We start from the raw sequence: 25,008 nt of genomic DNA on the forward strand, positions 1-25,008 counted from the left end.
GTTGTTTGAATAGATCAGTTTGTTTATCCATTGATCCATTGATGGTTTTCACCTTTTGGCTGTTGTGAATAATGCTTCTGTGAATACTGGTATATGATCATGTGTTTGAGTCCCTGGTTTCATTTTTTGGGGGATGTGTAACTAGGAGTGAAATTGATGGAGCATACTGTAACCTCTGCCAGGTTTTGTATGAACTGAGATTGTACGGTAGATGGAAAAATGACCTCCCCAAGATGTTCATGTCCTAATCTGTGGAACCTGTGAATAAGTTACCTTCTATGGCAAAAGGGACTTTGAAGATATAATTAAGTTAAGGATCTTGAGATGGGGAAATTATTCCTGATTATCTGCTTGGGCCCAAGGTCATCAATAAGGGAGTGGTGGTGGTGGTGGTGGGGGGGCAGTCAGAGTTGCATAAGGAGATGTGATGACTGAAGAAGTTGGAGTGATGCATTCTGAAGAGAGAAGGGGCTGGGAGCCAAGAAAGGGTGGGCAACCGCGAGAAGCTGGAAAAGTAAGGAAATGGATTCCCCTTCCTACCCTAGAGCCTTCAGAAGGAATGCAGCCCTGCTGACACCTTGGTTTTAGCCAAATACAACCCATTTGGACGTCTGACCTCCAGAAAGTGTATGTATATGTGTGTATATATATATATATATATATATTTTTTTTTTTTTAATTGGCTGCACCATGTAGCTTGTGGGATCTCAGTTCCCCTGACCAGGAACCCGGGATTGAACTTGGGCCATGGCCATGAATGTGCAGATTCTAACCACTGGACCAGCAGGTAATTCCCTTGTGCTGTTTTAAGTCACTAAGTTTGTGGTAATTTGTTATAGTAGCAATAGGAAGCTTATACAAATATTAAAAAAATTTTTTTTTGTTGAAGTGTAGTTGATTTACAGCGTTGTATTAATTTTTGCTGTACAGCGAAGTGATTGAGTTTTTAATATATATATATATATATTCTTTTCCATTATGGTTTATCGCAGGATATTGAATACTGTGCTATACACTAGAACCTTGTTGTTTATCCGTCCTATATATAATAGTTTTCATCTGTTAATCCCGAACTCCCACTCCATTCCTCCTCCCTCTTTGGCAACCGTGAGTCTGTTCTCTCTGTCTGTCTGTGTTTCTGTTTCTTAGATATGGTCATTTGTGTCATATTTTAGATTCCACGTGCAAATAACTTTTACATTCCCTTTAAAGAAAGTTTGCTGATGCCTAATTTAGAGTAAGAAGGGGAGGGGGAAGGTCCAAGGATCAAAGTGATTTTGCGGAACAGCCTCTGAGAACTCCAGAGGGCACAGTGGCCCGAATTTAGGAGTCGGGAAGGAAGTAAGAAAGGGTCAGAGGTAGGGGGTCTACAGAGCCTCCTGGGAATGAAAAATAGCCTGGAGGAACTTCTTTGGTGGCCCAGTGGTAAAGAATTCGCCTTTCAATGCAAGGGACACAGGTTTGACCCTTGGTTAGGCAACTAAGCCGAGGTACCACAACTAGAGAAGCCCACTGGCTGCGACAAAGACCCAACACACCCAAAAAGAAAAAAACCAGCCCGGAGTTTGGGGACTTCTCATGCTACTGTCATGAAGGAGGTGACGGGAAAAGAGTTGGGTGGGTGGTGAGGGCAGTGGTATTTCAGGTGTTGGTCCAGCTGAGCCAGGGGTGTGGGTTTGTGCCAGGGGGTGTGGTTTTGTGCATTGGAGACAAGACAGGGCCCTAGAAGAGAAGGTGCCTTTGGCAGAAATGGGGAGGCCAGTTGGAGTGACAGTGTGCCCAGGGAACCAGGCTCCGGCTGGGTCAAGGGATTTCTGAAGAAGACAGAGCAAGGGGTGGACGCACTTCCCCCAGCTCTCCTTCATTCATTCACCAGGCATTGTGGACGCTGCGCAGTGTACACAGTTAAGTAGCCCTGTATCCTCTACTGTCTCCGATGTCATCCTTCCTGCTCCCGCAATGAAGCCTCCCAGGGACCCCCGATGTTACCTAACAGCTGACTTGAAGGATTGCAAAACATTCAGGCAAAACTGCCAGGCCTCTATAAGGGGCTCCGAATATCTAAAAACAACAACATTTCCTAATCATAACAGTAATCCTTGTTATTACGAGGGTTTCAATTGGGAGGCGCGATCTGGGCGGGAACCTGGAAGGCGGATGGGATTGGGAAAGGCGGTGGGCAGGAGAAAGGACATTCCAAGGCAGGCGCGGTCTTCCTGAGCCAGGGGCCAACCTCCAGGAGCCGGGGGAGGGGACGCGGGAAGCGGGGGACGGAAGCTCGCCGGCCAGGAGTCCTTTCCTCCTCAGTCCCAGGCCTTCACCCTTGGTAGAGAGCGCACCCTGCCGGGGGAGCGAGTCTCGCCCTAGCTTCGCCACGAATAGGCAGCTGCAGCCTTCCGCCTGCCCGGGCCAAGCTTCGGCGGGCCTCTCGCTGTCCAGCCTCCCAGCGGAGGGCTAAAGAGAAGCGGACAGGAGGCGACCCGCAGCAGCCACCGGACCTTCGGGCCGCGCCGGCAGCCGGCCTCCGGGTCTGCTGCTGTGCTGGCCCGCCTCCACCCTTCCCTCCCCGCCCGGGCCCCTGCTGCCTAAGGCAGCCCCAGGATCTGAGGCGCCCGGCGCTCCCCCACCCCCACCCCTTTGCCCTCCCCTCTCCGGCTCCGGGATTCCCAGGTTCCGGCGGCCAGGCCGAGCGGCCAGCGGCGGGCAGCTGGGCAGGGAAGGAGTGAGGGAGGGAGCCGTTCGGCCTCTGAAGTCGGCCCCAAGTTACATGTGGGAAGCGGTGGCTGTGACGCAAGTTTCCAGGGGGCCCTGGGCTTGGAGGGAGAGCGCCAGAGCGGCTCCTCTTGGAGCAGTTGCAACCGTAAAAAAGAAAAAAAACAAAAAAGCCCCGAGCAGCACCCAGGCCGCCTTCGGCTTCGCCGGGCCCAGCAGCGCGCTCCCGCCCCGCGAGGGTCTTCGAGGGCGCAGACCCTGTACCGGGCAGTCCCCGTCGGACCCCGGGCGCACAAGCTGGGCTCCCTAGCTGTGGCTGGCCGTTTCTTTCTTTCTTTTTTTTTTTTTTTTGCTACGCTTGCCAACCTGTCAGCTGATGGACCTCATCACCCATAGTGGCGCATGTAGCTCGGCCGCAGCTCGCTCCATTCACGCCGCGCCCCCAAGGCCGCCCGCGGCCCCCGCACCCGGAGCTGGAGTGGGGGGTGGCCCGCAGACCGGGGCCACCACCCGCCCCCGGGGGCCCGCGCCCCTCTCGCCCCGGCCTCGCGCCGCCCGGGGGGCGCTGCAAATAGTCCTTTGTTTACATGCAATTCCTTACTCCGCGGAAGGAGGCCGGGGGAGTGCTGAGTTTTCACCAGCTGTTTCCCGCCTTGAAACAGACATCTGATCAGCTGCAAACACACACACACACACAGACACACACACATACACACGCCCGGGGAGGCAGGCCGGAGAGACCTCCCTCCCGCCCCTCCCGCCCGCCTCCCTCCCCTCGCCGCCGCCGCAGCCAGCATCTGGGACCGGCCGATTCTGCACCTCCGTCCGGCGCTGCCCTTTGATTCGGATTTCCATCTTGCATTCTCCGGCGGACCGCGGGACCTGGCTCGTGCAAAGGAGGGGGGCCGATCGCTATGGAGTATTTCATGATGCCCACTCAGAAGGTGCCCTCTTTGCAACATTTCAGGAAAACAGAGAAAGAAGTGATAGGAGGGCTCTGTAGGTGTGTACTCCTCCTCCCCCTCACCCCCTTCCCACGATTGCAGCCCCCGGCCAGTCCGCCCGGGCGGGCGCGCGTGTGCGCACGCATGGCCCGCGCCGCGGACCCTCTCGCCTTTCTTATCCGCCGAGGCGGCTGCAGCCCCGCGCGCCAGGCTTGGGCCGTCTGGGGACCTTCCTCCCTCGGAACGTGGGGGCCCCGAGCGGCTCCGGTCACTTTTGTCCGCTGCAGGCGGGCGAGTCGCGACGTTTGTAAATTGCAAACAGACCCACGTGGTTCTGCAGCAGTCCCGGCCATGCTTGGTGCTGGTGGCTTCCCCCCCGCGCTTCCTCCTCCCCCCTCCCGCGGCGGCTTCCTTCCTCTCCCTCCTTCATCGCTCTCTCTGGGCCCCCCCACTCCAAGGGAGACTGGGGGGCCCGTGTCGCGCGTGGGGCCAAGGGGCCAGGGGCTACAATGCAGCCATGCCGCGGCTCCGGGCGCGGGGAGGGGGGTGCGGGGAGCCGGGTGGTTGTGAGTGTTTGCTGGGACCGGGGCTGCAGCGGGGTCGGGGGGCGTGCTGGAGAGGGGGTGAGGGAGTGGGCGGGACCCGGGAGGCCAGCGCGGCCCGCCGGGAGCGCCGCGGACCCGGGCACGTTGGCGGCCGCTTGCTAGCTCGCCGCCCGCGCCCGGGCGCTGTTTACTAGCGAGGCCTGGACGTGACTCTGCAGCCCTCTTGGAGTAGGCGGACCTCCGCGCGCAGCCTCGCGGGAGCTGTAGTTCTCCGTGCCGCGTCGGTGCGGCATTGTGGGAGTTGTAGGCGCGCCCAGGCCATGCTTTACCCGCACAAAGCTCGGCCCCCGCGGGCGGGATGGGCGAGGCAGGCCGGGTAGGGGGCTTTTTGGGGTGTGGGCACCGTAGGCCACCCCTAGTCTCGCCGGATCTCTGCCCGCCGCATGTAGGCCTGGGCTGCAAACTTTCGTGTCTCACGCCCCTCCCCCCAGTCATAAACCGAAAGCATCCAGTTGCCCAGCAGGCTGGGTGGGTGGGTGGTCCAAGATCCGTAGCCGTCCCCAGGACCTGCTCCCTAAATTTGGCCCGGGTTGCTCCGGGATCTATCCTTTGCAGAAGAGTAATGGGTTAGGGGAATCGCCCTGGACACTTGTTAAAATGCACACGCCCGCAATTCCGATCGCTAGAAGGGCCTGTGTATCAGCATACTGAACACTGCGGGACGGCGATACCGCGTGGGTTGTTTTCTGCGGGTCCAAGTTTGGGACCTGTGGCTCCTTTCCTCCCGTGCGGCTTTCGGAGAGAAATGGCTCCCCAGGGCTGGGGCCACGTGCTCTGCCGCCCCGGGCAGGCAAGGCGGGGATTGAGGGAGGAGGAGTCGCAGGCGGTGTGGCCAAGGCTGGTGGACACCGCGGGCTGCAGAAACCAGGCTAGGGGGAGGTTGCTGCACACGTATACATCGTTCCCGCCCCCTCTCCCCTCACAGGGCTCCTGCCTTAACTACTCTCAAGTTCAAGGTGGTAGGCAGTCAGCAGTCCTGAGTGTTGGCCCTTCCCCAAGGTCCGTCCACCTGGAGGACTTAGCTGTAATAAGCGAAAAGAAAAAGAAAACAATTCTGGAGCTTGTAATACGTTGTAGGGTGTCGTTTTGCAAGACTTCTCTAATCAAACTGTTAACAATCTTCCTCTGTTAGTTAAGTGGCTTTATGATTTCTGTGTGGGTGGAGGACACAGGTTTGGGAAGGAACAGGTAGGGCAAGTGGTGGGGCTGGGACTTGAACTCTGATCCCTGCTCTTACCCTGAACTGCTGGTTGCTCCGGGAAGGGAAGGCTGGGCAGTGAGGAGGTGGGTTGAGCTGCCCCAGATGCTGGAGCGGACATCCTGGGCCCGACCTCAGGCAGGCGTGGCAACATAGGACCCTCTGGCCACAAAGCCTGAGCCTTGGCTGAGTCCTCTCTGGGCCCCCTAGGACTCCAGCTTGACCTGTTTCTGTTCCAAGCCCCGCTTCGGAGAAATCCAGCAGTTCCTTAGGGACCAAGTGCTCCAGGCTTGGGCACGGGGACTGCTTGGCTTGCCCAGCTGTGAGGCAGTTGTCAGCCTATGTGCTGGGTGTGGAGTTGGGGCCTCTGGGTTTATTCATTTTCAGAAGGAGCTGCCGGATGAGGTAGGATTGAGTGTGGGTTGGGCAGGACCTTCTGGCCGGATATACTGGCTTCTCAGGCTGGTGGACTTTGCTCCATCCCTCGTTGACTAGCAGGGCTCCCTGCTTCTCTTCTCCTTCTCCCAGACCTGCCTGCCGGAGTGAACCTTACCGGACCGTGGGCGGGGGTGGGGATGGGATGGAATGGGCGTACCTGACAGCGGCACCCTCACACACTGTGTGGTTTTGGACCCGTTGCCTAACTGCTCTCAGCGTCTGTAAAATGAAGCACCTGTGAAGCTTGGCTATGCGTGTGGAAAGTGCCTGGTAGCTATTAAGTGGCGCTCGGATTCTTAGAATCAGGAGCATGGTGGTCTTAAAGAGTTTAGCTGCCCGCTGCCAGGGAGAAAGAGGCCAGCTCCCCTCAGAGGGAGCTACAGAACAATTAGGGGCTTTGGAGTGTGTGTTGGGTCCCTGGTCTGGTATTTACGAGACACTTACTTTGTGCTGGGGCTTCCCAGGTGGTGCTAGTGGTAAAGGCTCCACCTGCCAGTGCAGGAGACACAAGAGACACAGGTTCAATCCCTGGGTGGGGAAGATCCCATGGAGGAGGCATGGCAACCCACTCTAGTATCCTTGCCTGGAGAATCCCATGGACAGAGGAGCCTGGTGGGCTACAGTCCATGGGGTCGCAAAGAGTCGGACATGGCTGAGTGACTAAGCATACACACACCATGTGCTGGGATTGAAGACACCTCAATGAACTAGAACTTGCCCCTCTCCTAAGAGATGGAAGTCTCATGGTGCTACAGAGTCTTGTCAGTTTCCTTAGATGCATGAATTCTGGAGTCTGGGGTACAGACTCTGGAAAAGCAAAGCATCTTGATACCCCCGATCTCTCTCTTATTTATTTACTTTTCTGTTTACCTGTCTGCGCTGGGTCTTAGTTGTGGCATGCAGGATCTTCGATCTTCATTGCAGCATGAGGGATCTGTAGTTGTGGCATGAGAACATTGAGCTGCAGCATGTGGAATCTAGTTCCCTGACCAGGGATCAAACCCAGGCCCGCCTGCACTGGGAGCTCAGAGTCTTAGCCACTGGACCACCAGAGAAGTCCTCCTCCTCCATCTCTTTTAAACTTCACTATGACCCTGTGAAGTGAGGCAGTATGTGCCCATTTTTTGAATGGGGAAACTGAGGCTTCAAGAGACAAAGTGCCTAAGCTTGGGATTCCACAGCTAGTAAGTGGCAGGACTGGAGTTTCCACTAGAACCCAATGCAGGCCTCCCTCTGACAGGCTGAAGGAACTGGGGGGAGGGGGTGTTTCTGATGGGGACAGTCCGGACATGGTTTGTTCTGGAACCGTAGGCAGGGTGTATGGATGGAAGCAACGGGCATGGGCCAGGGCCTCAGGCTGCTTCAGTAGCTGCTGCAGGAGAAGGATGGGGGCCTTGGGCATCCTTGGTGAGAGGGTCATCTTCCTCCTGTCCTCCTTTTTGGGGTATAGGAAAAACTCCAAGTGGGCTTTCCCACCTCTGACTGTGTAGACACTGAGTGGTAGGTTTGTGAATGACTTTGGGGCAGCGTGAAACGAGAGCTCTCAATGGCTAATTTGAGGCTGGAGCTGGGTGGGTATTGGGGGGGTGGGTGTGGGGAATGGGATACCCATTTGCACTTGGGCTGGGCAGAAGGGAAGGGTAGAGGTTGGGATCTAGACTTGAAGAGCCTGCTTCCTGCCCTTGAGCCTCTGGTTGGGATGCCAGGGTTATTCTGTGGGGAGGGAGGGAGGGGTTGTTGTAGGGGTACCCTGAGAGTGGGAGCGGCAGCTCTGGTCTTGGCACTGGAGGCTCTGCCACCAGCTGCCCAACCCCAGGAGACCGGCTGGTTGAGGGCTGTCAAGGAGGGAGAGGAGAGAGAGAGAGTGTCTGTGGACCAGGCCTCACCGCTGACCTGGGGATTCTGAAGTTGATGTGAAAGAGTGGAAGGACCTTACAATTACTATAAATCCGGTGTACTTCTGCAAAACTCAGAAAGATATGTAAGGAACTTCCAGGCATTTGCAGAAAAACCCACTTTATCTAGTACAGTAGCAGCTGGAAATGCTAATTAGCCATCCTTTATAGGAACCCCTGGCAGGCCAGCAGTCAGAACCCCTGGTTAGTTGTGATTCCACTCATCAGAACTTTGGGTTAGTCTGCATTCTATTAAAGAAACTTCCAGGACTATTTAGGTGAGTTGGTCTTGGTGGCAGCCCAAATCCCTATGAGGAACTGTGGCTTTGGGGTGAAGTCTGTTTTCTGAGCTTAAGTCTGCACGAGCTTAACCAGCAGCTGGTTCCTGAACCAGGAGGCAGGGCTGAGGGACTTGGTGCTGAAGGGGACAGCATGGACCATTCGGAAGAGCCAGGCCCCTTTCCCTCTGGGGAGGTTTGGGGCTTTCAGGCCTGGGGTCCTGTGGTCTCCTTTGGTGTCACCCCACCTTGTGGGCATCCTGGGGAGAAGGGAGGGGCCAGAGGTTGGCTCCCCAGGGCTGAGGTTTCCTGAGCAGATGAGTGGGCTGGTGGGGTGCAGGCGGGGTAGGGGGTGGGTTGTTGGGTTCTGGCTTCAGGCTGGAGAGTTGGTGAGTCTCGGCTGGGAGGCAGGGGGGCTACAGGGCTGTATGTGAGCCCTCAGTAAAGGGTGCCGCCCGCAGGCAGGGGAGGAGAGCATGCATTTTGGCTCCTGCAAGTGCCTGTTGTATCCTGCTGTGGCTGCCGGACCTTGGTTGGGCATACCAGTTCCCCTCCCAGAACCCTGGATTCCTCATTGCAGCTCAGCCACTAGGTGTCCATGGGGGTCAAGGAAAAATACAAAAAAGTCCTGTGAATGGCAGTAAGAGCTGACCCGTTGACAGTGCACACCTGTGCGCAGCCTCTCTACGCGGTGACCATCACCTGTCTGTCAGGGCATCTGTGGCGCTGGGATCGGGGTTCAAGTCCCAGCTTCAGCACGCACCAAAGCTGTTCCCTTCCCAAGCCTCAGTGTCTTCATCTCATCAGGCCACTTGACTCAGAGGATGATTGAGATGGTTCAGTGAGATAATTGCAGCGAAGTGAGTCTTTAGCACATTATGTTAAGAACTTAAGACTTTTTACTTTAAAAAAAAAAAAAAAAGACTTTTTACTTTTTTAATTTTTTTGGCCACACCAAGTGGCTTGCAGGATCTTAGTTCCCCAACCAGGGGTGGGTTAAACCCAGGCCCCCAGCAGTGAAAGCACCAGTCCTAATTCTCAAGACTTTAAAGAAAACAGTAACTCTGTGGCTAGGCTCTACAGGTGGGCCTTCTGGAAGGGCCAGCACTCAGAGTGGCCCAGGGGTGCAGGTGGGGCTCCTTTTTGACCCTATAATGCTCTGGTCAGCTCTGGTCTTTGGGCATCACCAGGAGGGAACCCAGGGAATGGGTAAGTGGGGGCGTCTCTCCCTGTATCTCTCCGGGTGGGGGAATAGGAAACTCCCAGATGGATGTCAGTCACCAGGTTCCTTGGCTTCCTGGACATCTCTCCCCATCTCTTTAATCCACCTGCTGCAGAGGGTATGCAGGGCGCTGGCAGGCCTGGGGGCCCAGACTCAGCTCTGATCTCCCTTCTCCCCCCACCGGCAAAGGGCAGGCAAACCACTGTGCATCAGGTCTCTGACCTTCATTTTCTCTTTTTCTCCATCACCCCCACTGTGTGGGTGCATGCTAAGTCACTTCAGTCATGTCCTACTCTTTGCAACCCTATGGACTATATAGTCCGGCAGGCTCCTCTGTCCATGGGATTCTCCAGGCAAGAATCCTGGAGTGTGTTGCCATTTCCTCCTGCAGGGGATCTTCCCCACCCAGGGATCGAACCCCCGTCTCTTATGTCTCCTGCATTGGCAGGTGGGTTCTTTACCACTAGCACCACCCGGGAAGCTTCCCACTGTCAGGTCAGGGAAACTGAGAGAAGTGAGGTGCCCCTGGCCCGGAAATGGGGGAGCCAGGTGCCCGGCTAACCAGGAAACCACATCCCTCCCATTCTGAGCCCTCAGTCTCATTTGTAAATGGGGGGTCATGGGCCCCCTTTTCCAGTGCTGTGAGGGAACTGTATCTTGGCGGTGGGGTTGGGGGGCTCCCAGGGAGACGCTGGGGCTGCTGGTGGAGGACAGGGCTGGTCTGTGGACCCCTGGCAGCAGCTGATGTGAAGCTTGCTCCCAGCTCACCCCTAGCCGACCACCCTCACGTGGCGACAGGAGGCAGAGACCCAGGAAGGGGCAAGGGCAAGTTCAGGGGGTCGCTCAGGGGAATGAGGAGGGACAGGTGGGGTGGGTGGGGGCCAGGAAGACAGTCTCCAGCTGCGGGAGACGCGCTCCCCTCCTCGGTTTCCCAACGAACTCCTTTTTTCCTGGGGGTGGTCAGAGGGGCCAGGGCACCTGCCTCTGAGCGCAGGCTGCTCCGCCATCGACGAAACAAAGCTGCTCAGAACCGTCTCCCCGCGTTTCCCCAGATCTGGGGGTGTGAGCTGTCTTGGCCCGGGCCTGGACCAGGTCACCCCAGGAGGGCCCCTCAGGAGGAAGCTGGGGCTGTGGCTTTGGGTGGGGCCGGTGGCCTCTTCTGGGAGCCTGGCATCTGGAAGCCATCAGGCCGGGGTGGGGGAGTTGCAGGAGAGGGCCGGGGAGGGGAGCCTCCCTCTTCCAGGCCACACACAGGCCCGCCCCTCGGGAGCAGTGGCGTTGGGCCCACAGCCCCGCTGCTGGCTCTGTCTCCCGCCAACGCCTCTCAGCCTGCAGCCTCGTCCCCTTCCACTGGCTGCCTCTCCTGCGAGGTGCGATCACATACTATGCAATAACATCGCTTGCTGTGTGCTGGGAGTCTCGCTTCTCTGGCCCAGGGTGGGCCTGCCTTTCAGGGTGGGTGGGCTTGGGGACAAACTGTCGGTAGCGGGTGCTGGCTGGGTCCTCTTCCTGGAGCGACTGGTACTCGGCTTGCCTTGGCAGTCTTAGCACAGTGTCTTGGGCTGGGCTGGGGTCTTACGTAGCAGCGTGTGTGGCTGTGGAGATGGGAAGGGAGGAGGGACATCTTCCTCCATCGTCAAGCCTGCGACCCTGAAGGAGGGGGCCCTGGGGGCACAGCAAGGAGCTCAGAGGTGTCCCAAGAGCAGGTGTCTCTGGTTATCACCTGAGGCCACCCACATCCAATCACAGGGATTTTTAGTCATGTGGGTTTCCCGGTCCCACACAGGCCTGTGGGCCAGACAATGGGGTCAAGACTTGGGGTCCACACACTGACGTTGACAGCCAGAACATGCTACTCCATCAGCTCCCTGGTCTGCTGGGGGTGTAGGCATCAGACAGAGCCGGTATATTCTGTAGGGGCAGCTTGCCTGTTACACTTGGGCCCTCTGGAGATGAAGACAGGGTCCCACTGGGAACCAGGCATGGAGGGCACCCAGCCTGAGCCCGTCCCTGTTCTCCCGTAGCCTGGCCAACATTCCACTGACCCCTGAGACTCAGCGGGACCAGGAGCGGCGGATTCGGCGGGAGATCGCCAACAGCAACGAGCGGAGGCGCATGCAAAGCATCAACGCGGGCTTCCAGTCCCTCAAGACCCTCATCCCCCACACAGATGGAGAGAAGCTCAGCAAGGTGAGCGAGTGCCAGGAGGACTTCCTGGAGGAGGAGGAGGGCTGGAGGGGGAGACTCGGGAGATACCAATAGTTGGGGTCCCTGACTCGTCCCTCCTGCCCTCAGGCAGCCATTCTCCAGCAGACGGCAGAGTACATCTTCTCCCTGGAGCAGGAGAAGACCCGGCTCCTGCAGCAGAACACACAACTCAAGCGCTTTATCCAGGTAGCACTCTGCCCTCCTCTAGGTGCCCTCTCCCTGGCGTGGGCATGTCCGGGCCCAACCACTGGCTTGGGACTGTGATGTGGCTGTGGGTCCCTTATTTCCTACTGACCTGCCTACTTCTGGCACTTGCCTTCCTGCCCAGGGTCCTGACTTAGCCATGGGCAAGTGCAGTGCAGTGGGGCGGGCTCTAGAAGCAACCGAGTGACTTTGGGAAAGCAGGTCCCTTCTGCCTCCCTTTCCAGCCTTCGCTTGGTGGATTTGCACAGGAGGGCTCCCTCGTGCATGTCCACCTGGGTTTGACAGCTTTGGGGGGCTGCGATGGAGCTCCGCACTGCCCTGGTGGTGGTGGTGGTGATGTATGCAGTGTCACCGCACACTCATCAGCCTCTGGGGGTTCCTCAGGAGCTGAGCGGCTCGTCCCCCAAGCGGCGGCGGGCGGAGGACAAAGACGAGGGCATTGGCTCGCCGGACATCTGGGAGGACGAGAAGGCAGAGGATCTGCGGCGGGAGATGATCGAGCTGCGGCAGCAACTGGACAAGGAGCGCTCAGTGCGCATGATGCTGGAGGAGCAGGTGAGGCGGGCGGGGTGAGGCAGACGAGGCTATGCTGTTGGCTCGGAGCTCCTGCTTTGTGCCTGCCGGGGCTGGGAGTTGGGTGTCTGGTGGGGTGATCAGTGGGGAGCAAACCAGACAGGTTCCTGCCCTGCGGGGGGGTGGTCCCTGTCCGCGCCTGGGGAGATGAGTCAGAGGCACTCACACTGTAAACACGCATCCGTGGTAAAGGCCACAGTGGATCAGTGGGCATCAGCGAGGGGGAATCTGGGCTGGTTCCACCCCACAGTTTCCTTGTGAGGGTGGGAGGAGCAGAGAGGGGAGAAGGGTGCTCCAGGCAGAGGGAACTACATGGGCAAAGGCCTGGGGCTGGAGGTAGGCAGGGAGGGAGCACAGCCTGAGGGAGGGAGAGGAGTCAGCTTGGGCCCTGCGGCTATGGTGCAGGACTTTGGTCTCCATCCTGAATATGTTTCGAAGGGCCCCGCCCCTGAGCCCTACTGCTCCACCCCCAGGTCCGCTCCCTGGAGGCCCACATGTACCCGGAAAAGCTCAAGGTGATCGCACAGCAGGTGCAGCTGCAGCAGCAGCAGGAGCAGGTCCGGCTGCTGCACCAGGAGAAGCTGGAGCGGGAACAGCAGCACCTGCGGACCCAGGTGAGCGGGAGGGGCCTGCAGGGGCCACCCACACCTGGGCCGGGGCTCTCAGACCCAACGTCAGTGCCACCGGGCGTCCAGCAGGGCTGACCCAGGGCCTCAGTCGAAGTAGTGTAGACATTCCTGGCTCCCAGGTGTCTTGCATACATGATTACGTTGACTCCTTATAGCAGCGCTTTGAGGCCTGAGCTGTTATTACTCCTGTTTTACTGATGATGAACTGGAGGCACAGAAAGGTTCACTAACACACCCAAGATTTCTCAGTGAAGTGGGGCCGGGATTTGAACCCTGGCCATCTAGATTCAGTCTGAACTCCCAACCACCACTGTATTTATTAAATGTGAATTGCTGGCATGGCTCTGGAGAGGGAAGGCCCGTGCAGTCTCAGATGGTCAGAAGTCCCTCTCCAGGCCACCTTGCCTTCATTTCTTAAAATAAGAGGGGTGGGAGGGGTCATGATTTGGGCATCCCCGAGCTGTGAGTGAAGGAGGTTGATGGGCTGCTGGGGTGTTTGGTGGAGGCTCCCCAGGTGGTGGGCGGAGGGAGATGGTTTGGAGGACTGTCCCGCACCCTCTGTGATGGACAGAAGGGAAGGGGCTTCTCCTAGAACCTTTGCAGAGAGACTGAGGGCCCCTTGTCTTGCAGCTCCTGCCCACTCCGGCCCCCACCCACCACCCCACGGTGATAGTGCCGGCGCCGGCACCCCCTCCCTCCCACCACATCAACGTCGTCACAATGGGCCCCTCCTCGGTCATCAACTCTGTTTCAACATCCCGGCAAAATCTGGACACCATCGTGCAGGTACCTGGCCCTGGGGAGAGGGCAGTACTTGGGGGCTGCCCCCTGGGAACAGGCCCTTTGGGGGGAGATTAGAAAGTGGGGGAGTGGAGGGGATAGAGACAGGGATATTGAGCATTGAGTAGGGGGAGGAGGTCTGGAAGCCAGATGGGTCTCCATCTCTGCATCCTGGGTGAGGGGCAGAGAGGGAGGGACCGGATGGCTGGGAAGACCCCATTCCTTCCCTCGTGGGGGTTTGCTGGGGCTGTCCTTTGTTCCTGGAGCCTCCTGCTTTCAGAGTTCTTGCATCTGTCTCTCGGGTTTTGGGATGAGGGTGGAGGTGGAGGAGGAAGAAACAAGATGCTCAACTCTGAAGGTTGAGCCTGAAGTCCCTGCTATGCCCAGCCTCATGCAGAGATCCCCTTTGGGAGGCCCAATAACATTACAAAGAAAGAAACAACCCAAAGGCCCAAACGGAAAAAAAAAGTTCATTGAAGTCCCAGGAACTTGAGTTGCACCCGGCAAACTGAATAATAAAATTAATAACAGAGACCTTTGGTAAAGCCAACAGGCAGGCTTTTGAAATACATAAATGAGGGAGAGAGGCTTATGACTTCAGGCAGGCTTGCACTGTCCCTCTTCCAAGCCAGATTCAGCTCAGGAGAGAGCTTCTAAAGTTTGTTTTCCCCCTGACTCTGAATGGGCTGCCCCTTTTGCCAGGCTTCCTTCTGGTCCTTTCTGGGGGGGGTGTGGGTGGTAGGGGAGACACTGCTGGAGATGCTGGCGGTCCACATGGCCCCCGCATCCTCACAGCAGCCTCCCCCACTCAATCCCAGGCGATCCAGCACATCGAGGGCACCCAGGGCCAGGAGGAGGAGCAGCGGCGAGCCGTCATCGTGAAGCCGGTCCGCGGCTGCCCCGAGGCCCACGCCTCGGACACCGCCTCCGATTCGGAGGCCTCAGACAGCGACGCCATGGACCAGGGCCGGGAGGAGCTGGCAGGGAACGGGGGGCTTCCCTGACCAGCCCCCCAGCCCTCCTCTCCCTTCTGGGGGCTGGAGGGGGCGGGGCAGCAACTGGGAGAGAGACGAGGGTGAATGAGTGAGAAATTTTTACAAAATTTACGGCGTCATTTGGGTCTCTTTTATGACCTCTTTTTTCAATACTGTAAATCGTCCTTTGAGTGAAGCCGCCCTACCCGAAGTCCGGGGCTAGGGCGGCAGGAGCGCCTGGCAGCACCCGGGCACCTGGGGCTGGGCCTCGGCCCCGGAGGCTGGGGAAGCAGACGTGGAGGTGACTGGCCTCTCTCCGCCAAAAAGCATTTTTTCAATGAAACATGTTTTTAAGAACAGGGAAGAAAATCAAACAAAACCCCAAGGTATTTTTGCCCTCTCCGGAGCCAGCCCGAGACCGTCAGTTTTTAATTACCCCTTCCCTCCTCTTTTTTTGGTGTTCTTTCTCCTTTAAGCACTTACATGGGTTGGGGGTCTGGCTGGGTCGGGGCTCTGGGGGTCCGGGGGTCTCCATTGCTTCTCGGTTGGGGTTTGCTGCTGCCCTTCTCCCTTCCCCTCCCTCACTACCCGGCTCCCCACCTCTCCCTCCAGGTTTCCCATCTTGCACCCCAAAAAAGTCTTTGTCTCTCTCTTTGTTTTGTTTGTTGTTGGTTCTTTTTTGGTTTTGGTTTTTTTTTTGTTTTTTTTTTTTACAATTTTGAGGTCTTTGTGTTCAAGGAGAAACTATTATATTTTGTTAAAAAAGTGGGGGGGAAAAAAACCAAGAGGCCACTGTGCCTTTATAAAGAAACAAAATAAAGTTTGTACTTTGTTTTTTAGATTCTCTGTCTCCTGGGTGTGTGCTGTCCTGAGGGGCTGGTGAAAGCTCCCTGGGGGTACTGTTTGGGCCTGCTGGAAGGGGACTGGATGTGGATGAGCGTGATTACTCCCCCAACTTATAATTGTGGTGTTATGATGAGAAATCAGGGTCCTGAGATTCCCTGGCTTTACTCTGGGGATTCTGCAAAGATGGGAGATGGTGTTGGGATTGAGGTGAGCAGTTCCCAATTTCTCCTGGGTGGGAGACAGGAGAGAATGAACAGCTAAGCCAATAGTTCCTATCTGCTAGAGAAAGGACACAGGATGTTCAGGGCTCCCAATTGACTGCCACTTCCCTGGCTTGTGTAACGTCTCTGAACCACAGGATCCTCATCTATAGAAGGGAAGGGAGCACTGCAATAAGGTGCAGTGTTTAAAAGCTCAGGTCCTGGAGTCGGTCTGGTGTTGATCAGTTTCACCCCGGCCACATCTCTTGATCTTTGAGACTCAGTTTTCTCTTCTGAAAGTTGGGAATCATAAGGGCTCAAGGTTAAATTTCTTAATCTTGTATGACCAGAGATGGCTTAATAACATCTCGCTCTTGACCTGCTTTTCCTCAGGTATGTGACAGGTACGTGGGGACTGAGGTCAGAGCAGAATAGCAGATTCACACCTCACCCCACATTGAATGCTTCTAGACGTGAATTTGTTGGATAGAAAGGAGGGCAGGGGCCTGTATTTTTTTTTTAACTTTTAATACTTCTTTTTTTTAAGTGAAATTAACAGAATTTAAAATTAAGCATTTAAAAGTGAACAGTTCAATGACATTTTGTTGTTGTTCAGTCACTAAGTCATGTCTGCTTCCTTGCGATCCCATGAACTGCAGCACTCCAGGCCTCACTGTCCTTCACTGTCTCCTGGAGTTTGCTCCAGCTCATGTCCATTGAGTCAGTGAGGCCATCCAACCATCCCATCCTCTGTTACCCTCTTCTCCTTCTGCCATCAATCTTTCCCAGCATTAGGGTCTTTTCAGTGAGTCAGCATTTACTACATTACTATTCTGTGCACTCATCACCTCTATCTAGTTCCAAAACATTTCTCGTTTTAAAATGATCCATTAATCAATCTCTCCCCATTCCTCTCTTCTCTGATCCCCTGACAACCACCAATCTACTTTTTGTTTTTTAGTATTTAAAGAAATTAAAGTGTAATTTATCTTAGGTAAAAATTCACTTTTTTGATTTTGGTTGTGGGAGTTTTGACAAATGTATATAGTTACCATCACCATAATCAAAATAGAAATTAGTTTCTTCATCCCCATGTTTCCCCCTGTCCTTTTTTTTTTTCCCCCCTGTCCTTTTGTGATCCACCCAGCTCCTGGCAACCAAGGCTCTTTCCTATGATTCCTATGTAGTTTTGTCTTATCTAAAATGTCATACTATAAATATATTCATTTATAGTATATGACATTACAAATTTAGCTTTTTGAATCTGGATTCTTTCACTTAGCATTATCACTGTAGGTTTCTCTCTTTTGGGGGGTGTATCTAGGTGTATTTACATAAATTAAACGCGTGTTTGAGGGAAGGGGCTTAGGATCTGGGCGGGAACACCGCTTCCCAAGACCAGCAGAGCGACCCCTTTTAGCCAGGTGCAAGACGCGTCCTACGGGTTGCAGGCAGCGCCTAAAAGGGTCAATAGAGGGCACTGTGGAACCAGGATGTCTGGCAAGCAAGGGCAGAGGCTCCGCCTCCTTCCGGTGTCTGCGGGACTACTCAGTTCCTATAGGCCAGAGGCGGGGCTCGGGGGCGGAGTCAAGGGAATACCCAAGACCTGTCCTTGGGAGCCCAGCGACCGTAGGCGGTCTCACCAGCAGGCGGCGGGAATCGGGGGCGCGGCCGCGGCCCCGCCCCTTCCCGGACTCGCCCCGCCCCGCCCCGCCCCTCGGTGCGCATGCTCCTTGGTGCCTCAGGCCATCTCGCGCGCTCCCGATAGCACGCTTCTCGGGCTCTGGCCCGACCCCGCCCCGCGCCCTCCCACGCACGCTCCGCACGCAGACGCGGCAAACGTGCGTTTCCCGCGTGTCCTCCGCACGGAGGCGCTCGCAGGCTTTCTGCTGTGCCCGCAGGGGCGTGTGGTGGCTCCTTCGCTGCAGAAGTTTGGAGCCCCCGCCGTTCCAGTGACTTAACGATGTCGCAGTCAGAAAAGGAACAAATGACCTTAGTGTTAATAACTTGTTTCCTTTTAACCCACAATGTTTGAGATGTTATTTCCTCACAGGTAGTGAATGTAAGAAACTGAAACCATTCACCTCAAATTGGGACTTGAACCCGTGTGCGGAAACTTGGACCCTGCCAAAGCCCAGCTTGGAACTTAAACCCAAATGGCTGGGACTCGAAGGTGGCCAAAACTCACTGTCTTGGGAGATAATACATCTGGTTTCAGGACCGAATGAAGCTCAAGCTCTTGATGTCTCATCACAGAAAGAATTCAGTGAGAGACAGTGGTAGGTAAGAAGTAGATTTATTTAGAGAGAAACGCTCCACAGTATGTGGGCCATTTCAGAAGGAATGAGCAGTTTCAGGACAAACTCATGCCACAGAGTGGACCATGGAAGAACCCAAGTGCAGCCTCGAAATGTGGTAGTTAGCTCTTAAGGACTGGGTAATTCATAGGCTAATGAGTGAGACAGTTATTCCAACGATTTTGGGAAAGAGGTGGAGATTTCCAGAAATTGGACCACCACCCACTTTTTGGTCTTTGATGTTCTTGGAACTGTCTTGGAGCCTCTGGTGCGTCACTTAGCTTGCTGAGCTGTTACTGAGGATGAAGGTCTAGTTGAAGTTGACCTGTCTGCCGTCTTGGACCCATTTGGTTCTAATCAGTTTACCTCATGTCCTTGGGTTTCATCATTCTTTCAAAGGTTGTGCCCTACCCTCTTCACTCTTGTTTACAAACTACACATGAAATAGCTTATTCTTCCTGCTGAATCTGGGAGCCCTGTGTGCAATACTTTGGCCACCTAATGTGAAGAACTGACTCATTTGAAAAGACCCTGATGCTGGGAAAGATTGAAGGGGATGACAGAGGGTGAGATGGTTGGATGGCATCACTAACTCAACGGACATGAATTTGAGTAAATTCTGGGAGTTGATGGACAGGGAGGCCTGGCATGCTGCAGTCCATGGGGTTGTGAAGAGTCGGACACGACTGAGCAACTGAACTGAACTGTGTGCATCTTGCTCTGGCCACACATTTGTGGGGAAGGCCGTGGATCCGGGCACTCGGGAGCCAGGCCTAGGGTTCAGAAAGGGCATGGTGTCCAAAGGGCACAGCAGACACTGGCCTGGGAGGAGGAAGAAGTGGAGATAATGTAGGAACCGGATTGTAGAGGACTTTCAGGTCATGCTACTTGACCTGAAAAGAAGAAGCTTGGGAAAAAAAAAAAAAAGAAGCTTGGACTGTATTTTTTGTGAAGGGAAGGAGTCTAGGAGAGACATGACCAATGCGAAGTTCAACAAAACCTTTCTTATAAACTTTTGTATTGAAGTACTATATTACGTACACTTAGAGGGCTTGTAATGAAGCGTTTAGCTCCGTGAATTTTCACAGACTAAATGTACACCCATATAGCCATCATCTTACCAAGCCTTCAAGTGGTTTGTTTCTTAAACAAACAAAAAATTGTTGGAAGTAGTTACAGAAATGTACAGGAGGCCACCCGCACCGTGCCTCCCCCAGTGCTAACATCTTGCCTACCTAATGTACCCCATGGAAACCAGGTGAGTGTTGTTGGTGCAGGCCACAGGGCTTATTCAGAGTTTACAGTTTTGCATGGGTTCACTTACATACGTGTGTGTACAGTTGCTCTGTACCATTTTCAGCGATTTTGAGAACTGGAGTTGCTCTGCATCCTCACCAGTACTTGATATTATATTGTCAGATCACTATATTTTTCAGGGTTTTTTTCCAACCAACTTGGTAGGTGTAGAGTAGAATCTCACTGCCGTTCTATTTTTTATATTTTTGGCCACATCTTGGGGCATGTGGCATCTTAGCTCCTTGACCAGGGATCGATCCCTTGCCCCTTGCAGGGGAAGCATGGATTCTTAATCACTAGACCATCAGGGAAGTCCCTAGTTTTGCTTATTTTATATTGTCATACAAATTGTACAGTATATATACTCTTTTTGTCTGGCTTCTCAATATAATTCTCTGAGATTCATGTTTGATTTTGTGTATATTAGCAGTTTGTTCTTTTTTATTTCTAAGAATACTGCATTGTATGAATATACCACAATTTGTTTAGCCAGGCATTTAACAATGGACACTTAGGGTGTTTCTAATTTACGACCATTGTGAATATATTCTAGTAGAGACTGTCCCCCAAATAGATTGTGCCAGCCTATGGATTCTGTCACCAGAGTGACGGTGAAGAGGCATCGTAAACCTGTGCCATGGACCCTCTTTTGTGGTGGTTTCTTTGGGAGGGGACTAGGCATTCTTGGTTCCTACTGGCCTCCCCCACCCTATTTTAAGGTCTTCGTTAGGGATTAAATCTTCTGGGAAATGTATGTCTGCTCTGATCTCAAGGATCGTGACACTGCACCATGTCCTCTTTGTGAAGATCCTCAGAAGAAATTCCTGTCGAGTCTCAGCAGCAGAAATAATTTCACTTCTCCGGAACAGTTGGTTTGTTCTTATTTTAAGGATACTGAGTTGGCAAGTGATCAAGTTACACACACGTGAGGGTTTACGTATGCACTGCCGCTTGCTTTTGTATCAGCCTTACACATGGCTCCATTTCGTGTGCCTGTCTTTGTGTGGTTTTCATCTCCTGTTACTTCCCATTCTTGTTTTCTTGGTGTACTTTATGGATATTTGGGAGCCATTTGTATGCTTTTCTGGCACAGGGTGGGTTATGATAAACGCTGCTTGTGCCCTGATTTGGGGGTGTCTGGCAGCAGAACATTTGCCCCCCCGAGTTCTGTGAGATGTTGAGGGCTATCTAGCAGAAAGAGGGAGGGGACTCCCTGTGACCTTGGCCTCCTTAGCGGTTGGTTAACTGGCCTCAGACCAGTACATAAAGCCCGTGCAAATCCTCCAGCCACCTCTTGGGGCTGGCCGGCCAAGTTGTCCTTAGCCCCAGGTTTGTCTCTGGCTCTCCCCTGCCTGCCCCTGCCCCTCCTGGACCCATTCCACAATCCCTTCTTCATCCGGCTGCCTCTCTGTGCTCTCCTGCAGGCTGCCATCCTTGTCGCCTTTGTCTTTTCCCCTCCATCTGGAGTTCCGCATACCCTCCCTTGCCCTGCAAGTCCTGGGCTGGGGCGTGGGGTCAGTGGCGTCCCCTGCCTTGGTCCCCTCTCTCCTCTTGTCCTGCTGAGTTGCAGGTTTTGGTGTTGATTGACGCGAGCGCGTGCTGGCTGAGAGGAGGAGGGTAAGACTGGGGGCTGGGGGGCAGGATGGGCCCTGAATCCGGCAGCCGTAGGAAGGAATGAGCTCCCCGAACCGGCTGTCCCCCTCACCACACCCCTGGTGTTGAAAAGAAGCTAGGAGTGACAGCTGCAGGGTTTCCTGAATTAGGGGGCCCAGGTCACAGGTTCCCGCGGGTGCGGCCTGTCTCCATGGCAGCCTCAGGATCAAGTTCAAGAGGAAACCGCACAGCGATTGGAGAAGCCTGCGTGCGAGTGCTGCACACATTCCAGAGATTAGTCGTCCCTCTCACGTCGCCTCTCGCCTATCTGAGGCAGATAGAGAGGATGCTCTGAAAACAGGGAAAGAGAATTGACAGCAGCCTGTTCCCTTGTAGGGAGAAGGAATTGTCTGGAGTGGACAGGCACTGAGAATTAGTGGGGTCTGCTTGTTTGAGATCAGGGGAGCGGCGGTCTCCATTCTCCGGGGGACCTCATGGTGCGTGTCCCTGGCTTCCTGCGAGGAGGGGGGATGGCAGTGGGGAGGAGGTCTGAAGCACGTGGCTGGCTGTGGGCCTCACCTGGCATGCAGAACAGCAGAGTCAGTACTCTGTGGTAGTGCTCTCTGACACTGGAGGTATTCAAGCAGGGGTCTCTGTGAGGGTTATTGGAGGGAGGATGGTGGGAATTTGGGTCCTTCCAAGGAAGACAGTCTCTAACTCCTGAGATAAATGGGAAGGTCCTCTTGATGAGGGCTACTCTAGAAGAAATGAAATCTGCTGACACCTTGATCTTGGACTTCCAGCCGCCAGAACCGTGAGAAAATAAACTGTCGTTTAAGCCCCCAGTCTGTGCTATTTTGTTACGGCAATCCTAGCAAAGTAACATGCTGTCCTTTGTGACTTTTGTTTCACTTCGCATAGCATTTTCAAGGTTTAGCCACTTGTTGTAGCATACCTTAGTGTTTCTTCTTTTTTTTTAAATGACTGAATAATATCCCATTGTATAGCTGGACCACATTCAGTTTATTCATTCATCTGCTGATGGATACTTGGGCTTTTTTCACCTTTTGGCTGTGGTGAGTCATTGGCTGGGTGTTCAAGGACCTGTTTGACCGCAAACAGGACATCTTTAAATCAGATGCAGTCAACCCTTTAAACGGAGCTGGGCTCACCCTCCCTGTCTTCCTGGCTTGGGTTCCTGTGGTTTCTCTGACCCTCTGTCTGTTTCCCACATCCTCGCCCTGCCCTCCACCCCCTTCCCTGACGTGCTAACTCCTTTCCCCCCACCATGGATGCTGTTCACTTGGTTGATGGGAGAAGCACCAGGTTTGTGAGGCGGGCAGATCTGGGCTCAAGCCCAGCAGCTCTGTTCCTAGTAGGTGACCCTGAACAAGTCCCTTCAGCCCAGAGCCTTGGGCTCCTCTGTGAGGTGGTGACGTTCGCCTCCCATCCTTCGAAGACCCTGGTGGAGTGGGCGCCTCCTTGGTTCAGATGTCCTTTTCTCTCCCGTGACTGAATGAGGCCCCCTCCCTCACAAGGAGCACCATCCCCCAGCTCCCCAGCCATGAATACGGGTTGGAAGACTTAATGTTGATGTGTCAGTTGGGGTCTCCTGAGAAACAGCCAATGGGATCTGTGTTTACAGAGGGGGCCAGAAAATCAGAAATCCAAGGGGGAGGCAGCAGCTGGAAGTCAGGTATGTGGACATCACAGTCTGGAGGCAGAACTCCCTCCCCATCGCAGGACCTCAGTCTTGCCGCTTAAAGCCATCAACAGATTGGGTTAGACCCACCCACATTAGAGAGGGTGATCTGCTTGACTCAGGCTGGGGTTTAATTATTTTTAAATTATTTATTTATTTTTGGCTGTGTTGGGTGTTCATTGCTGTGTGCAGGCTTTCTCTAGTTGCAGTGAGTGGGGAAACTCTAGTTGCAGTGAGCGGGCTTCTCATTGAAGTGGCTTCTCTAGTTGCGGAACACAGGCTCTAGGGCATGCAGGCTCAGTAGCTGTGGGGCAGGGGCTTAGTTGCCCCTTGGCGTGTGGAATGTTCCCCAGACTGGGGATTGAACCCATGTCCCCTGGCTTGACAGGCGGATTCTTAACCATTGGACCACCAGGGAAGTGGGAAGTCCAAATGTTAAGCGTATCTGAAAAACACTTGCACAGCAATATTTACACTGTTGTTTGACCAGCAACTGGGTGTCATGACCCAGTCAGGTTGACACACAAAATAACCCGTTGCAACTGATATCTCATCAGTTCTCTTCAAACTGATCTACAGATTCATCATAATTCAATTAAACTCCAAGAAGACTTTTAAAAAACAATTGATAGGCTGATCCCCAAATTCATGTAGAACAGTTAAAATGACTTTAAAAAAGAATATCAAAGTTGGAAGATTCATACTACCTATTTTCAAGATTTATTAGGAAGCCACGGTGATCAAAATAGTGAGATATTCAGTTCAGTTCAGTTCAATCGCTCAGTCGTGTCCAACTCCCTGTGACCCCATGAATCACAGCACGCCAGGCTTCCCTGTCTATCACCAACTTCTGGAGTTCACTCAAACTCATGTCCATCGAGTCGCTGATGCCATCCAACCATCTCATCCTCTGTCGTCCCCTTCTCCTCCTGCCCCCAATCCCTCCCAGCATCAGGGTCTTTTCCAATGAGTCAGCTCTTCACATTAGGTGGCCAAAGTATTGGAGTTTCAGCTTCAGCATCATCCCTTCTAAAGAAATCCCAGAGCTGATCTCCTTTAGGATGGACTGGTTGGATCTCCTTGGAGTCCAAGGGACTCTCAAGAGTCTTCTCCAATACCACAGTTCAAAAGCATCAATTCTTCGGCGCTCAGCTTTCTTCACAGTCCAACTCTCACATCCATACATGACCACTGGAAAAACCATAGCCTTGACTAGACGGACCTTTGTTGGCAAAGTAATATCTCTGCTTTTCAATATGCTATCTAGGTTGGTCATAACTTTCCTTCCAAGGAGTAAGCGTCTTTTAATTTCATGGCTGCAATCACCATCTGCAGTGATTTTGGAGCCCCAGGAAATAAAGTCTGACTCTGTTTCCACTGTTTCCCCATCTATTTCCCATGAAGTGATGGGACCGGATGCCACGATCTTAGTTTTCTGAATGTTGAGCTTCAAGCCAACTTTTTCACTCTCCTCTATCACTTTCATCAAGAGGCTATTTAGTTCCTCTTCACTTTCTGCCATAAGAGTGGTGTCATCTGCATATCTGAGGTTATTGATATTTCTCCTGGTAATCTTGATTAGTGAAGGGACAGACACATATGGAATGTGATATATGTGACATATGGAATGGAACAGGACATAGTCCGGAAATAGATTCTCACATATATGGTCAATTAAGTTGTTTGGCATATGAGATCCTAGTTCCCTTACCAGTGATAGAACTTGTGCCCCTCGAAATGGAAGTGTGGGGAAAAAAAAGAAATGAAAGTGTAGAGTTCTAACTACTGGGCCACCAAGGTGTCCACATATATAGTCAGTTGATTTTTTAAAAAAGATGCAAAGGCAATTCAGGATCAATAAGACAGTAAAGAATCTGCCTGCAGTATGGGAGACCTGAGTTTGATCCCTGAGTCGGGAAGATTCCCTGGAGAAGTGAATGCCAACCTACTCCCATTCTTGCCTGGAGAATCCTATGGACAGAGGAGCTTGGTGGGCTACAGTCCATGGGGTTGCAAAGAGTTGGACACGAGTAAGCACTAACACTTTCACACTTCAGGAGAGTCCTTTTAACAAACAATGCTGGAACAACTGGATATCCATTTGTTAAAATCTAAAATTTGGTTCAGTCTTGCAACATATTTTTAAAAAAAAAACAGAAAATAGATTATAGATCTAAATGTAAAATCTGAAACTACTTCTGGAGAAAACAGGAAAAAATCTTTATGGCCTTGGGTTAGGCAAAGAGTTCTTAAGTATGACACCAAAGGTATAATTCTTATTTTTTTTTTTTTTAAAGGTATAATTCTTAAAATAATACATTGATCAATTGGACTTTATAAAAATTAAGCATTTCCGCTCTTTGAAATACACATATAAATGAGAAGATAAGCCGCAGACTGGATAGGGAATATTT

At 53.5% G+C, this 25,008-nt stretch overlaps 1 protein-coding gene across 4 annotated transcripts; it reads left to right on the plus strand.

Moving 5' to 3' along the window:
- The first annotated feature begins 345 nt into the window (after positions 1-345).
- On the plus strand, positions 346-15,499 carry TFAP4 (transcription factor AP-4). 4 transcript variants are annotated; one of them, XM_086376017.1, is made up of 7 exons: positions 346-787; positions 11,317-11,482; positions 11,588-11,686; positions 12,089-12,259; positions 12,751-12,891; positions 13,537-13,692; positions 14,505-15,499. In XM_086376017.1, exons 1-7 carry the CDS (start codon positions 630-632, stop codon positions 14,688-14,690), a joined length of 1,077 nt encoding a protein of 358 aa, XP_086232143.1. In that variant the 5' UTR covers positions 346-629; the 3' UTR covers positions 14,691-15,499. The 4 variants fall into 4 exon arrangements, with proteins under 4 accessions (XP_086232143.1, XP_086232144.1, XP_086232146.1 ...); XM_086376018.1 differs by lacking the exon at positions 346-787 and adding an exon at positions 3,233-3,715; XM_086376020.1 differs by lacking the exon at positions 346-787 and adding an exon at positions 3,337-3,656.
- Positions 15,500-25,008: the final 9,509 nt, after the last annotated feature.

This window comes from Bos grunniens, chromosome 25 (assembly GCF_055505025.1).
Source record: "Bos grunniens cultivar Pamir isolate PY7600 chromosome 25, Bosgru_T2T1.0, whole genome shotgun sequence".
In the NCBI taxonomy this organism is placed as follows: domain Eukaryota; kingdom Metazoa; phylum Chordata; class Mammalia; order Artiodactyla; family Bovidae; genus Bos; species Bos grunniens.

Coding starts and splice junctions, on each gene's coding strand:
- TFAP4 (XM_086376017.1), top strand. CDS start 630: ATGTATATGTGTGTATATATATATATATATATATATTTTTTTTTTTTT. Junction 11,687..12,088: donor AACTCAAGCGCTTTATCCAG/GTAGCACTCTGC, acceptor GGGGTTCCTCAG/GAGCTGAGCGGCTCGTCCCC. Junction 12,892..13,536: donor AGCAGCACCTGCGGACCCAG/GTGAGCGGGAGG, acceptor CTTGTCTTGCAG/CTCCTGCCCACTCCGGCCCC.